General features: G+C 41.2%; 1 protein-coding gene across 1 annotated transcript in view; it reads left to right on the forward strand.

Moving 5' to 3' along the window:
* LOC104410312 (opsin-5-like) overlaps positions 1-16856 on the forward strand; it is a 29918-nt gene that overhangs the window by 1527 nt on the left and 11535 nt on the right. The window contains exon 2 of the mRNA XM_010020443.1: positions 7236-7441. Coding sequence (XP_010018745.1) covers positions 7236-7441 — 206 coding nt within the window. The remainder of the gene's footprint in view (positions 1-7235; positions 7442-16856) is intronic.

A 16856-nucleotide genomic window follows, 5' to 3' on the forward strand; every position in this document is an offset into this window, starting at 1 on the left:
TTGCCGGCAATTAGCATCCTACAGCCAATCTGTGTTCCTGATGCAGTAATCACACCCTGTAATCAACCTTTGCATTCCTATATGAAGCAAGGGTTGTTGGGTTTTAGTTGGTTGTTTAGGGTTTTTTTAATTATAATTTATTTATATATAATTATACATATTTACTATATATACATATATATACATATATACATATATACTATATATACAATTTATTTAGCTGCTGTCATAATATTGACATCTTTTCCTCTATCATCCCAACATATCACCTTTTACACTGTCTTTTACATCCTGGACACTTTATTTTTAACTTCTGTCCAAGACTGAATGCTGCATCCAAGCAAGGTCTTGCCATCACCATTCAAATTGATATTTACACTTCCCCAGCTCTACTGATCCCTCTTAGTGTTGCCTCTGCATCACACTGGTAGTTCAAACTCCTTCCATCAATTGACCAGCAGAGGTGTTTGCTGCTTCCTGATGGTGTCACTACATCTAGCAAATACTTTTTAAAGTACCCATGTGCCTGAGCTTTTAGGTTGTCTGTTAGATTTTGATTGCTCCAGATCCTTCTGCCAAGCTTACAAGTGCTCGGCATGTGATGGCTGCTATTCTTAACTTACCTCCAGATTCAAGACTCAAGTTGCATTTCTTGTGCAGTATATATAACCAGACCTCATGTCTTTTACTCCTCACCGGTCTACTGCTGCACTTCTGAAAGCACCAACCATAACAATTTCCAGCTATTAGTTTTACATACACCAATATCTCGGTCTACCTGGAGAGCAGAGATGTAGCAGAACAAAGTACTCTGTTACACAGACGCCCTTTTGCCCTTCGGGCAGCAAAGAACAAAGGCCACTCCGTGTGTAACCTTCCCATACCTGCATTTCTTTAGGGGTCTGGAAAGACAATCTGCATTTGCAGTATTCTGTGGGTACTTTGTTAGACAAAGTCCCAAAGATGTTCATATTTATTACTTTTGGGTTTCTGTTGTCATGGCAAACACCTTCAGTGATGACACTTCTGTCACTGCACTGTGTTTTCTTCTCTTTTGAATCTAAGTACAGCAGTGCAGGTTTTTGTGAATTTTGATGTACATTTCCGACACCAAAGGGATGTATGTGATCGGTGTTAACACCCAGAAGATGGGGTTCCTCTGAATCTCTTCACCTTCTCAGGATAAAGTCCAAGCAAACTTTCTGAGATTTGGCCAAGTCTTCCCACAGTTGCACATCTTGACAGAGGATGTGAATATCTGAGAACCATGGTTTAACACCTTTTGCTGAGGTGAGGCCTTTTTATATGTCCCCTTCTGGAAATTCTCATGCCACAGGTAAGGCAGATATCATATGTGACAGACAAGACACTGATGTATGTAGCATACATCATACTCCAGTCAGGCTGTATCGTATCCAAACAGAAGGGTCCTCAGGATACTGCATGGAAACCTGAGCTGGAATAGGTATCACACACTAACATCACAAGCAAACCAGCATCAAAGTGCAGGAGTGCATTTTGCAAATGCTGATTGATTTTGAAATCACTGCAGTGCTTCTTGGCACCCGAATCACTGTTTCATCGTTTTCCTTGCTAATGCTTTGGCCAGGGGACCAGCAAAGTGGGATAAAAATGCAACGCCAATCCCATGGTGGTGAGCATCACAGTACTCTTAGAGGGACCATCTGCAGGTGACAGCAGCTACTGGTTTAGGTCAGCTGCCTCAGAAGCCCCTTTCTGAAGGCAATGCTTTGTTTCCATCCTTCTCTTCCATGAGCTCAGAGCTGTCTTTGACAGACAAGTGGGAGCTTCTCCTCCTGCTAGCCTTACATCTTTTTGCCTATGCCCTAAGTGGCATAGTACCATGGAAAATCCTTGTATAGTGAAATTATTAAGTGCAATTTAAAAGTCCCATCCACAGCTGCTAGCTAAGTCAAACTTAGACCTGGGGGAAAAAGTTAAACATTTTTTCTTCATAATCATTAATTGGAATTTCAAAGTAAATCATTCCTTTCTGCATTTATACACAATTTGTTCTGTGCTCATTTTCTCTATTTTCACAGTTAACTGAGACTGCTAGAGTAAATGCTCGGCATAAAAGAAACTTTAAGTCAGTAGGAGACAATTTGTTAGAAAACAGATTTTGACTTCTTGCGAGTGCTTATATCAGCAATTAGTGCTGAGAGCATTACCAATCCCATTAGAAAACTGGAACAGACCAAAGATGCCTTTAAATTGCACATGTTTCTGCATCGTAATAATAAATTGTTATTTGACAGAATGAGTGTTATTTTGGGACATTGTTTGACAGATAAATCGGAGAAGGTGGGAAAGGAAGCAAGCTATTCACAAAACATCCATCCGCAAAAATATTGCATTTATTGAACAACTAATCTCTCCACACTTTGTCAAGTCTAAAACATGATGACTCTTCTCCTTCCTGCCAAAATGGGCAATATGCCCTGCATAAGATAATGTGTATATATAATTAGCAGTGAAGACTAAAAATGGAGCAGGTTCACTTCACAGTTGCAATAGTTAATGACAGCTTTGCAAATTCCCTAGATTTTATCCCTGTTTTAAATAAAGCTTTCTAGTCTGAAAATCTTTTACAGCAGGCCTCTTCAGATAGATATTTATGCTTGTGTGTAGGTAGTTAAATCAGTAATTCACTTCATTCATGCCTGCTCTATATGTAGATGCTCAATCCAATTTCTGTCCTAGAGATAAGGTTATTTGCTGAAGGGAAAGCATAGCTTGTCTTGTGACATAAGCCTTCACCTTTTGCTCTCATTTATTGAAATTGTCCATTTAAAGGTCCCTGTATATTTTAAACTGCTGATGGGTGTGTCATAATACCCATTTTTCTAATTCATTCTTGTCAGGCTTTAGAAGTAAAGGCCATGCAACAGTGTCTTATCTGGGCACAGATGCAGTCATCTATTGGATGACTGTCTTGGAGCTTTCAGTTCCCTTGTACCAAACTTAACTCTGCGAAATACAGTGTTAACAGTGTTAACAATGAAGTTGCATGCAGCTGTAGGTGTATTGTTTGTCCAAAGACCATCTGACGTACATGACAGAAAAATAGGGGAATGGATGCTCAGTCTGGAGTGATTTGGCAGAAACCTTTGTAAAAATGTTGTACTTCCTCTTAGCTATTCCTAAAGTTAAACAATCTCTGTTCTCACTCACTTCCATCAGAAAGATTTTCAATATCCTTAGTCACTCTTTCTGGCTACTTTGCCAGTGCTTTCTTTGCACAGGCTGGCAGACAGCATGCAGATACAGGACTTTGTCGATAAGGTTTTGGTTTCTGACTAACAGCAGCTTGTTTGGCAGCCTTCTTATGCCTCCCCTGGGAAGCATGGATAACAGCAGCAGTGTCCTTTGTGGAGCACTTTTGACATATGTGGATTTAATGCTTTATTAGGGGGTGTTATTCGAAGACAAGGATTACTACTGAAATATAAGGACAACACAACATTTTTTATATTGCTGTCCATGCTACTCCTTCTAACTCTTGGTGTCTGCAAATGTGATGCCAGGTACTTTTCTGTGAGTGTCAAAGGAGCAAGGTGATTCCTTAGCTTTTCAATATTTAGCATTTATCAACACTCATTTAATTGATGATTGGAGGGCTGGAGCACCTGTCCTATGAAGACAAGCTGAGAGAGCTGGGCTTCTTCAGCCTGGAGAAGAGAAGGCTCAGGGGATATCTTAGAGTAACTTTCAACACCTAAAGAGAGCCTATAAGAAATCTGGAGAGGGACTTTTTACACGGGCATGTGGGGATAGGACAAGGGTGAATGGCTTTAAACTGAAAGAGGGGAGATTTAGATTAGATATTAGGAAAAGATTCTTTACTACGAGGGTGGTGAGACACTGAACAGGTTGCCCAGAGAAGTTGTTGGTGCCCCATCCCTGGCAGTGTTGAAGGCCAGGATGGATGGGGCTTTGAGCAACTTGGTCTAGGTTTCCCTGCCCATGGCAGGGGGTTGGAACTAGATGATCTTTTAAGGTCCCTTCCAACCCAAACCATTCTATGATTCCATGATACTGACAGTCTCATAATAGCTATTCTCAGTCCTCCCCTGTGTTAAAAAACTTCAGTAATTATACGTTATCTGTGTGTTTTGCCACTTTAGAAGGGCCAGCATCTCTTCATGAGCAGCCTATATCAGACAGCATTACAGCTTATGAAGAAAACGTGGCGATTCCTCTCTGAATCTTATGTCATATGGAAGTGTTCACTTTCTTCTTATCAGTTATTTTTTCTCTCTCAGTCACATTTTGACCTCTGTTGGAACCTGTCCTTTCTCACCAGGATTACCTTATGATGCTGGGGTTGGGTTTGGGTTTTATTTTTTTTGTATACTCTTGTGAATGAATATTGCTGACAGCTTCAAGAAAAATGAAACTAGATCCCTCAGCTGTTTTTTTTCTATACCCTGTTTCATTGAGATGCCACCTGATGATACCAAGGTCTTACAACACTTCAAAATCCAGAGGTTTCTCTCTGGTCTCTTGATCTGCCTGTGATCTACCCTGAGGCACATAAAGCCTGCAAAGCAGTTGAAAAGGTCCCTACCCTCTCTGAGAGCGTCAGCTATTGCTGTGCTTCCTCTGCATTACATTGTCAACCTTTTTCCCTGTTGTGCTGTCAGGTTTTGGGGGAGGGAAGATGTTTGGTTTGAGGTGTTTGGTTGGTTGGGCCACTGTTTTTGTTACTCTGCAGTTTACTGAGAATTGAGTTCCTCCAGATTTTTTATCACAGTATTAATATGATCTACCACCCAGACAGATCTGACAGTTTAGGGACTGGATAAGCCTGTGCAGGTTCTCCACCTGCTTTGGTTGAAAGGATTTTGCTTACCTACAGAAATCATACTTGCTCTGTAAACTAATCTCCCTCAATGCTTCCCTCATCCCCAACCTCAGTGTGTGAATGGAGCTCCAAAAACTTTTCACAAATACTGTGTCTCTGTCACCTCCATCTAAAAAGTATATTGTGGTTTTACATGACATTTTGCTTAATTTCTTCCTTGAGATACTTTAAGTGAAAACTCCCTTACCCTCCAGGCTAGGGTTAGGGTTACATGTTCCCAGGGTTAGGGTTGGCTCTACATGCTCCCAGGAAGTGCATGTGTCTTACACTTTAAGGGTAGCCCTCTTATCCAATAGACTGTGTTGACAAAGTTTTGCTATTTACAAAGGAGATGCCATTTTATTTTGTCTGACATTTCAAAAGCACTGTGTCTTCATATTGACAGAGAAAATATTTCCATGCCTACTGCCTTGAAAACTATCTTACCTTACAGAAGGTAGAGCTGACATGCACAAGCAACGCAACCACCATTTTTACACTGCAGACTGCCCTAATGCATTCTCAAAGCTGCCATCCTCCAGTGCCCTACTCTGCCTATTTGTAATACCTAGACTCAGACAGAAGTCAGAAGCAATTCCTGACTAAAGTGAATGCAGCCATTGGAATGAGATGTGGTTAAGAAACATTGTCACCCAGTAGCCAGAATAAGTTGTATTTATTATTGTTGATCTTATCCTTATAGCAATATATATATAAAATATATGTATGTATTTCAGTGTATCATTGCACCAGAGACTATTTCTGATTAATACCATATGCCAACACGTCATCTCTTCCCAGTTCAAAAGCTCTTTAGTAAATTATGTGCATTTGCTTAGCAAGCCAGAGCAGCAGCAGCTTGGCAATTTTGCCAAGAGAAATTGTGAAAAGGAAATTGCTTTGCAGAAAAAGCAGTTCATAGTGCTGTCCTATCAACCACCTCCCTTCCCGCTCCAGGCTACTCAGAGCATCTCAGCGGCTAGTAAGTACCCAGCCTTTCTGTTTGAAGAATAAGCACCGTGCTTTGGCATTTCAGCCCATGAGACTCCCAGATGGTCTGGAGATTCAGAGACAGTTTCCTCCCCTGCCTTCCAAGCTGAGGCAGCCCAGCAGCAAACTGCTGGGTTCCTGACATATAGAGTTGTTGGTGCTTCCTGAAGGCAGGCAGCTGCCTTCTTGCTACAACATCAAACCTATCAGCCATCTTTCATGTCGTGAACTCCTTTGAATATCCAGAGATGCTATGCAACGCCATCATGCTGCAGGCACTCAAAGGAGGTGGTGTTTTGCTTTAAGTTACCAAGGTGAAGTGAGGCCCCATATGTCAGCAGTGGCAGAGCTGGTTTGGGGGAGTAGAAATAAGAGACAATGGGGAGCTGGTGCTGTCCAACCTGCTGCCCCACTCCAGCAGCTGCCCTGGAACCATCCCCTTCACTGGTTAAACCCCATTTTCAACACTGAGCATGATGCTTAAGAGTAAACATTTTGTTAGAAGTCATTTGATTCTGCATGTGTACATCATTCCAAAATGTGGGATGGATACTACCAAGGTCTTGCACTGATGGGTGGGACAATAGCCATGCACATTTGGAAGCTCTAGGTCTCTCCAACAAGTAAGTGGCTAACTCTTACCAGATCTACAGTCAGCTCCCTTTCATTTTCTTCATGTAACTAGATACGTACATGTCAGGCATCTCACTTCCTGGACAGTAAGAGAGAACACATCTTTCTTTAAAAATAAATAAGGACTTTAAAGCTTTCATAAAGGTCTGTTCTAAATGTTCTCTTCATATAAGTTACCAGGTGTACAACTGAAAAATATTCCTATCAGCTTTGCCGCAAGGAGATCCTAGACTGTTCTAAGAGAAGAAACTTAATCGTGTTAGCTGCACTTTGAGAGAGAGGATTGGTAAAGCAGCTCTCTGGCTATGTGCATGAACTTTCCATGTCCCTTGTTGCATACAATGCACCTAAACAGCTGCAGCTTTTTGCAGGTTGTTTATAGTCTCTGCTCAACTCTGCCCATCTTTCTTCTTTCCTTTTTTTCCCTGCTGTTACATTTCATGAGTTTCATCTATCTAGTTAAATAAAAAAACCCAGCCTTCTCTAGGCCTTTAAATGGTGGATCTTTGGCAAATGCAGTAGCAGCTCTTCATGTTTGTTCTGTTTTATTGCCAGAGGTATTCGCTTATTCCTGCTTCTGAAATGTACCCAGCTACTTGGGCTACATGCGTAGGTTTTCCAATGGATAATCTGGTTTAATAAGTTTCTAATGGAACAAAAAGAAGACACATCACACATTTACATACTGAGCCGCTTCTTGCTTTATTTGCTTTTTGATTCATGGATTATTATTTTTTTTTTCCAGGTTGGCTGTCCTGGTTTGGAAATAGCATTGTGATTTTTGTTCTATACAAACAAAGACATTTTCTGCAGCCCACTGACTACCTCACATTTAACTTGGCAGTGTCAGATGCTAGTATTTCTGTGTTCGGTTATTCACGGGGGATCATTGAAATCTTCAATGTCTTCAGAGATGATGGCTTCATTATCACATCAATATGGACTTGCCAGGTAAGACTGGATTACACTTAATTAGACTAAAGAGGTGTGGCTATTTGTGTGTATATGCTGTATATAAATAACCAGACAGGTCCAAAAGAGTGAAAAGAAGTAGACTGGCCTTCCAAAAGGACAGTGTTCTTTTCTATTACACCCATAAATCTGTGCATTTGATCAGTGTTTGACCAGTTTGCAGTGGTTTTTTTTTTTTCTCTGTCTGTTTGAAATAGTTCATATTAGTTTGGGAGTTTACTTCATGACATAGCTCCCACTCATGTTGGAAAGCTAAGGTGTGGGTTGTGTTTGTTTTCAGCCCCTCTAAAGTCAACCTGGCTGTTTGCCCTTTAACATTTGACTTAAAGCAATGCAGACTCCACCTCAGCAAGCCATGTAGAGCAAAGCCTCCATGCAGAATGTGGGTATACCCATGTATTTTAGCATACAACTTCTGGTACTAGATCAGTTGTAACTTTCCAATCTTACCCGTAATTCTCGGTTGGTTTGTTGCCTGTGGTATGATGAATGGCTTAACTTTATGGCACAGCCATCCCTGAACTTGGAGGCAGCTTTTTGTTGGAGAACTCAGAAAATGTTACTGGTGTTAATTCTGAAACATACCTGCATAGTCAGAATATAAAACACCTGCACAGTCAGAATATAAACACATCTCATGGATAGACAGGCACAAGCCTGGCTCCCTGGTGCTTTCAGTAACCTCTCTGAGAAAGATTATACTTAGTATGTCTGTTTCACAAGGGGATCAAAATCTGAAAATGACAGGAAAGCCCATGGCAAGGTGTAAGAAAGATCATGATGAACAAAAAAGGAGAGAGAAATAATTGTATTTTCTTGGGGGTTTTTTCCTTGTTGTTGGGTTTTTTTTCCAATGTAAAAAAGATGAACTATTATGCAACATAGATGAAAGAGCTTGTATAGCTCATGTCCCCTCCTTTTCTATAGGAAGGTTCAATTTCCTCAGAGGAAGGCTTCCCTCAGAAGATTCTGGTTAATGTAGGGGAGCTGTAGCCGCACCTAAAAAATTATTTTTGTTAAAATGTATGTCTATGGCTCTTTGGCAGAAAAGGATTTATCAAAATGAAGCTAATTATCTTCTCAGCTAAATCGCACTATTTCTCTGATGAGATCACCTACAATTACTATGAATGGTCTGTTGAGGAGAAACTTGGAGGACATCTCTCATTTTTTTTATAAATGGAAATGTTTGAAGTCATCAGATAAGCAGACATAACTGCAAACTGTAAAATTCACACCCACAGTCAGAATTAAACAGATTCATGTTTTACCCTGTTTCAAAGAAGATTAGAGCTGTGCTCAGGAAAGGAAACATGAAATCTGGATCTCCCAGGTCAGTTCTAGCTTTGCTGTAGACTTCCTACGTAAGATAGGGTAAGCCATTCAGTGTGAAATCCTGAACCAAGATTGGGTATAGCTAAACATTTACAACTAGCAGGTTGAAAGAGGTAATGTTTAGTGACCTTTTTTGCCTTCCCAGTTCAAGCTCTTCCAGAGCCCCACATATGCTGTGGTTCCTTTTTTAGGCTGTAAAAAACAGCGCACACAGGGGTTGACACAGCATGGCACACTGTGTCAATATATCTTGGTTTGCATGGGAGTCTTCTGTCAGCAGCCTTTCAGCTTTCTTCCATGGTTCCTCTGCCTGGGAGTCCCTCTTTGGCTGATTGAGCTGTTTAGAGTCTTGTTAAAATGATCTTTTTTTAGGTGTAGAGAGACTGGAAGAGAGGTGTGCTTGAATTTAATGTGATAGAGGTGATCTTAATATTGTTGTGCTTGAAGTGCCCTTACAAGGAGAGAAGCAGTCAGTAATATTTTTGAGGTACAGGGTAGTTTGTTGGTCAGGGTGCGTTAAGTAATCTTATTTGGATCTTCCAGTTTTAAACATAATTTATTTGTAAAATATGGACATCCAAGCAAAGTTTTAAGGTATTGGGATCCAAAGATTTTGTTCAAGACATTAATAATGCATTGGCTTTTCTAAAGACTCTGATTTGCAAAATGTTAAAGTTTCACCTTTGGTAATCCGCTGTAAAAGTTAACATTTATCATTTCAAATAGGAACTGATACTGTATTAATGGTAACCCGGAAAAGCCATTTTGTACTCTGAATTAACAGTTTGAACTGGTTGTGACTTGTTGAGTGGTTGAGCTGGTTGTGGCTTGTTGAGAAAAAATCATGTAGGATTCCTGTTTCCGTCAAGAGTTTGTTCTGTGTTGGGGGGTTGGGGTGTCTCAAAAACATGTTTAAACCCTGACGTCCATCTTCTTGATTATTCAGCTTGACAAAACAGAAGCCAGTGATGAAAAAGAAGTAGAGTAGAAGTAGAGTGGTTTGGGGTTTAGGAATAATATTGTGCAGAAATAGTGGAAAGCTTCTGTGCATAAAAAAGATGTGAGTATTTCTCTCTGTGTGAGGACAGCCAGCACAAAGGTCATTCTAAAAATGTTCAATGTTGAACAGCAGTAGGGTTTTGATTGCTTGGGTTTTATTATTTATAAAATGTAGTATATTCATAATCCTGTGTGGTCTCACATCTGGAACATGAGGAGCATGGTGCCAGGAAGGTAAAGCCCAGGCTTTCTGTCACATCTCTCTGAAGTCAGCGTCTTTTGTTCACCTCACCATACTCAAGTTCCTCTGCAAGTAGCTGGGGTGACGGTTTGAGCTATTGCACATGTAAACATGGCTCTTTCCTTAGCATGGCCCCTGTGTTTCCCCTTACTTGGTTTGTTTTGCTGAGTCCAGAGAATGGCCTTATTTGGCTTTCTGTCATTGTCCATTTCACTACACATTTGCTCTTATTTGATCAGTCAGCTTCTGCTGTCAGGTATGCTTACGGAAACTTTATTTTCCCAAGCTAGCCTGTCATTTCTGTTTATGAAGAAATTTCATGAGCTCACCTTACTTAATCCACCTAACTATTTTCCTTTTCTCTGACTCTGGTCTCCTGCTGTACCCTTGGGTGATATTTGTCAAAATTAAGGTTCACTATTCTTGGCTGCCCCAGTTAGAGGGAGTGGGGAGAAAACAGGCAGATACTACTTCTCTTTCAAAACAGCTTAGTCTGTGAAAACGCTCTGTAACAGAAGATGCATCTCCAGCTAAAAGGACCAGCTCACAGCATACTTGATGAATAGGGCAGAATACATGCTCCTGTTCTTCTACTCTGAATGGAAGAAACACCACTATTCTTGCCCGTGCCAAACATTATTTTTCTCTTTGGAGGTCTGACAGAGCTCTCCTCTCACGAATGAGGTCACATGGTAGATCTGTGTACAAATGCTGCCCCTGCTGAATGCTGTGCACAGATTTCGTTTTCCAAAGGTGGCTTTTGGACTCTGCTTTCACTTCTTGTTTATCCCTTCCCGGCTCTACCACTGTGTTTTAGCCCTGATCTGGACAGCCAGTCTCTAACGCACAATCGTTTTAGCCTCTGGTAATATTATTAGTAAGCAAATTAGTTTATATAGTAAAGTTCAAGTCAGGGAATGTAAGCTAGTGACCAAGAGCCATCTGTTCCCCTACTGACCATATTTCCACTGAAAAGGTACCTCAGGATATATTTTTGTCCTTCCCATATGTTTTTTATTCTCATGTTCTGCTGAATTAGAATTTTCACTGAAACCTGCAAATAACATTAGGTACAAATGTTCTTACATGTACAGAAACATTAATTCCCTGCAGGTAAACATCACAGTTTCTTCTAAACTTTATTAATCAACCAACAGAAAGTTTTCCCTGTATTTCTTAATCATAGAATGGTTTGGGTTAGAAGAGACCTTAGAGATCATCTAGTTCCAACCCCCTTGTCACAGGCAGGGACACCTCCCACTAGACCAGGTTGCTCAAAGCCCCATCCAGCCTGGCTTTCATGAGGTAAATACAAAAGATGCAGGCTTCAGGAAACCGTTAAATATAGGGGAAGGGTTATAACCTGTCTGATCCCCACAGGTGCATTGCAGTCATGTCAGAAACCCAAGGGTGGGCTGTGAGGTGCCTTTGAATTTGAAATCCTTCATAATCCTGGCACTTCAGTTTGAACTTTTTTCCACTAATTCACTTTTTTTTTATTATACTATGAGGGTCAAGAAAATTAACTGCTCTTATTATGTGCTCACTTTGTTGGTGTAAGCATCTTAAAAAAAAACCATTACTTATTTCTGAACTGTTTCTTATGCATAAGCTGTAACTCAGCTGCGTGCAACAGAAGAAGATGTAGTTATCTGCATGTCATGGTGCCATCACAGACATACCCACTGCCACTGACATGTGGACTGATGCTATTATCACATATGCACTGACCTCACTAACGGTGTGGGTATTCCCAGTCCATCTGGCCAGCCAGATGGTGACAGAGCATCCCCAACCAGATTCAGCTCTGAACAGAAACAGCCTCAGGAGGAACACAAAAAAAAAATGCCCAACAATGTTCAGCTTTGAGGTGTTAGTGAGCACCACAGTTGCCTGCCTGTCAGGATTCAGCCCATGCTGCCTCTGTCCCTGCAGCCTGCCCTCACCATCCCACCACGGGACAGCCTGGAAACAACCTGCCCTCACCCTCTTTGGCTGAAGCTGTTCTGTGCTGTGCAGAGTAGTAAAGCCACCTAGGGGAGCAGGAGAGAGACTGAGAAATGACTGTCTCACTGTGTGGCTGGGTTTGCTAGAGAGCAGTGAGGAAACCTGGTTTTGACTCCTGCAGTGCTTAATGCTTTGGTGCATAAACAGCGCTTCTGTATATCTGTCTGGCATACCCTGAATAGAAACAACTGGCAATGCAGTGAGCAGCTGTAAGCCCCACACTGAATGCATGCATTGTTTTGTGTGGTTATCCCTAACACATTTATACACAGTTCACTTGAGAGCACCAGACCTGTGGCAGACCTGTGGTGTGTGACCTCACCTGGAGTGTTGTGTACAGTTCTGGTGTCCTCAACATAAAAAGAACATGGAGCTGTTGGAGCAAGGCCAGAGGAGGGCCACGAGGATGATAAGAGGACTGGAGCCCCTCCCGTATGAAGACAGGCTGAGAAAGTTGGGGCTGTTCAGCCTGGAGAAGAGAAGACTGCATGGAGACCTCATAGCAGCCTTCCAGTATCTGAAGGGGGCCTACAGGGATGCTGGGGAGGGACTCTTTGTTAGGGACTGTAATGGTAGGACAAGGGGTGATGGGTTTAAACTTAAACAGGGGAAGTTTAGATTAGATCTAAGGAAGAAATTCTTCACAGTGAGGGTGGTGAGGCACTGGAATGGGTTGCCCAAGGAAGTTGTGAATGCTCCAACCCTGGCAGTGTTCAAGGCCAGGCTGGACAGAGCCTTGGGTGACAAGTTTAGTGTGTGGTGTCCCTGCTCATGGCAGGGGGGTTGGAACTAGATGATCTTAAGGTCCTATCCAATCCAAACCGTTCTATGATTCTATATATGTATCCTGAAAGGGCACGATGTGGCCACGAAGTCCAAAATTTTCTAGATTTGCCAGACTTGGTGCATGTCCATTGAGGAGTACGTGACCCAAGGAAATCTCTGGGATTTCTTGTACTTTAGCAGACTTTTCCAAATCATGGTGATGTAGCTGACCAAGTTACTGACCTTACCCCCTTTTGTAGATTCAGTTTCCAGTCACTACCTCTCACTAGTACATAAAAAATTCGGCATTTTTTGATGTTATTAAATGTTTAGAAGTCTAGTATGACATTTCTGGAGAAGAAATAATGTCCGTCTTTTGTAAAATTAGAGGTGGGGATCTGAAACACCAAAAGGAAAATATAAACAGGAGGAAATTCTGAGGCCAGTAAGATGAAAATATATGGGCGCTTTTCAGAAGTTTTGAGAGGAGGACTTGTAATCATGAATGAGCTCTTTAATATTTTATTCATGACATTTGTTTCGTTAGAACATGCATTTATCTCTTTTCTTATACCTGGATTGTAAAATATTGCTAAAGCTTGTCTGAGGAGGAAACCGAAGATTAATACCTTCTTTTTGTAACAAAATGTTCCATAAATTGTCTGATAAATCAAAAACCCTAAAGGCATTTATGTTGTTTTATAAATAGAGTAGATTTGAAGGACATCAATTTCTGTCTATCTAATGTAACTGGTAAACCCAAGCAATTGTTGGCTTAGCTAGAATACTGGCTCTTTTGACTCAGTTTGTGATTTTATGCATTCGGAAATGTCAAGACAGTGTTTAGGTATTACTGTATGTAGTAGAGAATTCCCTCACATTCTGGGTGAGATGACTGACTAGTGGTAGCTCAGCAGTAAGGATGGCCAAGTAATAAAAGCAATGTAAGATGGAAAGGACCAAAATGAAACCTCACAGGCTTCCTTTCTCCTACCTTCCTAGTAATTGGGAGATTATTGAAGAAAACTGCAGACAGCAGTATCTGTATGCAGCAGATAACCACCTATTCATGTTGCTCCATCATCCATTCATTTTTTTTCTTCACCAAATCATTCTGCTTTCAACTCGCTCGATATGTAACAAGCACCCTTTGCGTATGTGTCTCACCTCCACCTCTGCCTCTCATTCTCCCCCAGCAACCATCTCTGTGAGTATCGCCATTCTCCACAGAGCTCTCGCTCATAAAACCCAGGCAAATCCACAAGCTGTTCATCTCTAACCCTAGCAACATTCATTGACGTAGATGAAGGTCTGGTCCCACTCATCCTCCCCTGCAGCTAGCTATGAGGAGATGCAGAGATTGTTGCTGTAAGTAAGTGTCTTTGCCTACATCTGAGAGTACGTGTATGTTCTTCTACTTTTTTCCTACTCTCTCTCCCATTTGGAACAGTCTGTGCAGACACACCTTGAGTTCGTTAGTAGTTATATGCAGTGGAGCCAGAACGCATGCTACAGGAGTACCTTTGTCCTCAGCATGGCTTTCAGTGTAAGCCTAACTTTGGCAGAGGTTTCCAATCCAAAGAGTGAGCTAGACCAAAGAAGCTAGCTCAGACTTGGCTTGGTGTAAAGAGTCTTGCAGTATCACTGTGTCCAAACATTTACTTCTAAGATTGAGGTTTTGCTGGAAGAAACCAGATTTTTTTTTTGTCTCAAATTGTAATAGTGTAGAAATGTCTCCTTAGCTGAAAAATGTTTAGCTATAAGATGCTAAAAGAAATTAAGTTGAATGTAAAAACTGGGTGAAATAATAGTTATTGACTATTCTAGCACAGTACTGTGGTGTGCTATTGCTGGGATTTTATTCATATATAGCTTATAATTTCTGATATTTCAGTAAGATGAGAATAACCCAACGTCAAAACATGGAACTGCCACTATGAGCATTAACAGATAAAACAGGTGTTAAAGGTGCTGGAGAAAAGCTGTGCAACATCAGCTCCGTGTTCAGCTCACCTTAGCACACTGATTTGCTGTGAAATGTAGGATATGGAGACTGACCTGTAAAACAAAATTAAAAAAAGAGTGCCCTTTACTTTGCCTGTGCTGTGCTAAAAAAAAATCTTCCTCTCGCAGGTATGTTTTTCTGGGAAAAAAAAAATTATATCTCAAATATGAACACTAGAATGTATTCTTGTTCTTGCTTCCTTGCATAATGGAGATTTGGATACTGAAAACAGTTACAGAGCTATTAATCTTCCCTATTTCTTTATTTCTGGTCCACCTTGACATAATCTTGAAAAGCACACTGCAGTCAAAGAGGTAAAAGAAACTCATGTAGACATCTGTGAGCTAAATTTTAATGAGAAAAATACTTTGTCTGCAGGGAAGGGAGGAAAAACTGTGCCTTTGCACAAACAGAATCATTAGCAACATAGAAGATCATTTCAGTGTAACTAATGCGACCGAAGGGAAGTTATGCCTGTTTTCATTAGCCATCAATTCTCACTCATTTTCCTGTAAATTATTATTTCTGCAGCCAATTGAGACAAATTAGGAAAATTGCATATTTGGTACTTGAAAAATGAATGCTTAAACTATCTGTTTCCTTGTTTAATAAGTCTGACATAGCTCCTCCCATGCCACCCAAGCACTGCGTCAAACCACACACTACTGCCTGGAAAAGGCATTTGTTGCCTGAGAGTGCTCCTACAGAACCAGGAATTTCCAAAGCCTAAACTTTGATTCCTGCAGTAGCTTTTCTCCCACAGCGCTTTGAAATATCCTTTTCTCACTTCCTTATGTGGAAAAATAGTAGCCTTCCTCCACCTTCTGTGCTGATGTGTGTTTCTAAGAGATTAGAAGTTTTCTCTCAAAAAATGCTATCGCTTACCTTTGTAATTCAAGATCTTCTCACCACAGGGCTGAACAATTCATGTTCTACTGGTTTTTCCTTGTGTGCCACATCCTCTCATTGACTTTTAACCTAAATTTCATATGAAACTTAAATATCACCCTGATAATATCTGTGAGTATCTTAAATAGTCCTACCTCACATTTACTCATCTTCCATTTCACATGTGTTAATTCAGTATACTGCTAGTGTGTAGGAAGCAATTTGTGTCCTGACCCAGATTCTCTGCTGACTGGCTCAATGACAAGATGGCTGTTGCTTGCGATGGGCTGTATATGACATGACATCCAGGATTTCCACACCACTGTCCCTGCAGAAGGGACATTGCACCTAGTGGCTTTCCAGATAGCTCTTCAAGACCAAGAATAACATGTATCTTTTACACTTCCTTCCAGGCTCTGTCTGGGCTACTAGGACTCCTTGGCAATTTGTGTGACTCTCCCGTTAGGAGCTGTGAAGTCCATCTTATCGTACACAGTTGTGATGTGAAAGCCCTAACAGCCCATTCTCAGTTCAGGGACTATAAGAAATTTCTTGGGATTAATAAGTTATATTCTGTTTCTCTGGGTATTTTGGTACAAGATACAGAGGATCCAAGAGTATCAACCTAAGAGGAAATCTCCTAGTAGCCATTCAGTTTTTCTGTCTTTCAGGAACATAGCATGCTCTTGTCTTGGCCCCTTAATGGCTGAGCTGGTACCAACCTGCCCTGCATTTGTGCTTAGGAGCTTTATGAGGAGAAGAATAAGTTCCATGGTAGGCATTCAGCCAGCAGCCAGAGATGACCTTGTATTAACCTGATGGTTGCTACATAAGCAGATTCCTTCCTCCTGGGAAACAACACAAACAATTGTACTTTGGAGAACGCGGAGGGTCACTTGTAATCTCTGGGCTGTCCTGGCAGAGCCTGTGAACAGCCTGTGAACAGCCTCTGCTTCCCCTGGGACGTGTGTAGGCCTACAGAAACATTTACCATGATATTCTGAAAAGGCGAAGATAGCACTTCTTTAAAAAGCATGACTTCGATGTTAATGGATCTCTGTTATTGGGGCAGGATCACCACAGGCCACAGAGCCAAGCTTTCCTTTCTGTGGGAATGTGAATATGAGACAGGTGACTCATGAGGCTGCTTTCTT

Source organism: Nestor notabilis, unplaced genomic scaffold (assembly GCF_000696875.1).
Source record: "Nestor notabilis isolate BGI_N333 unplaced genomic scaffold, ASM69687v1 scaffold9538, whole genome shotgun sequence".
In the NCBI taxonomy this organism is placed as follows: domain Eukaryota; kingdom Metazoa; phylum Chordata; class Aves; order Psittaciformes; family Psittacidae; genus Nestor; species Nestor notabilis.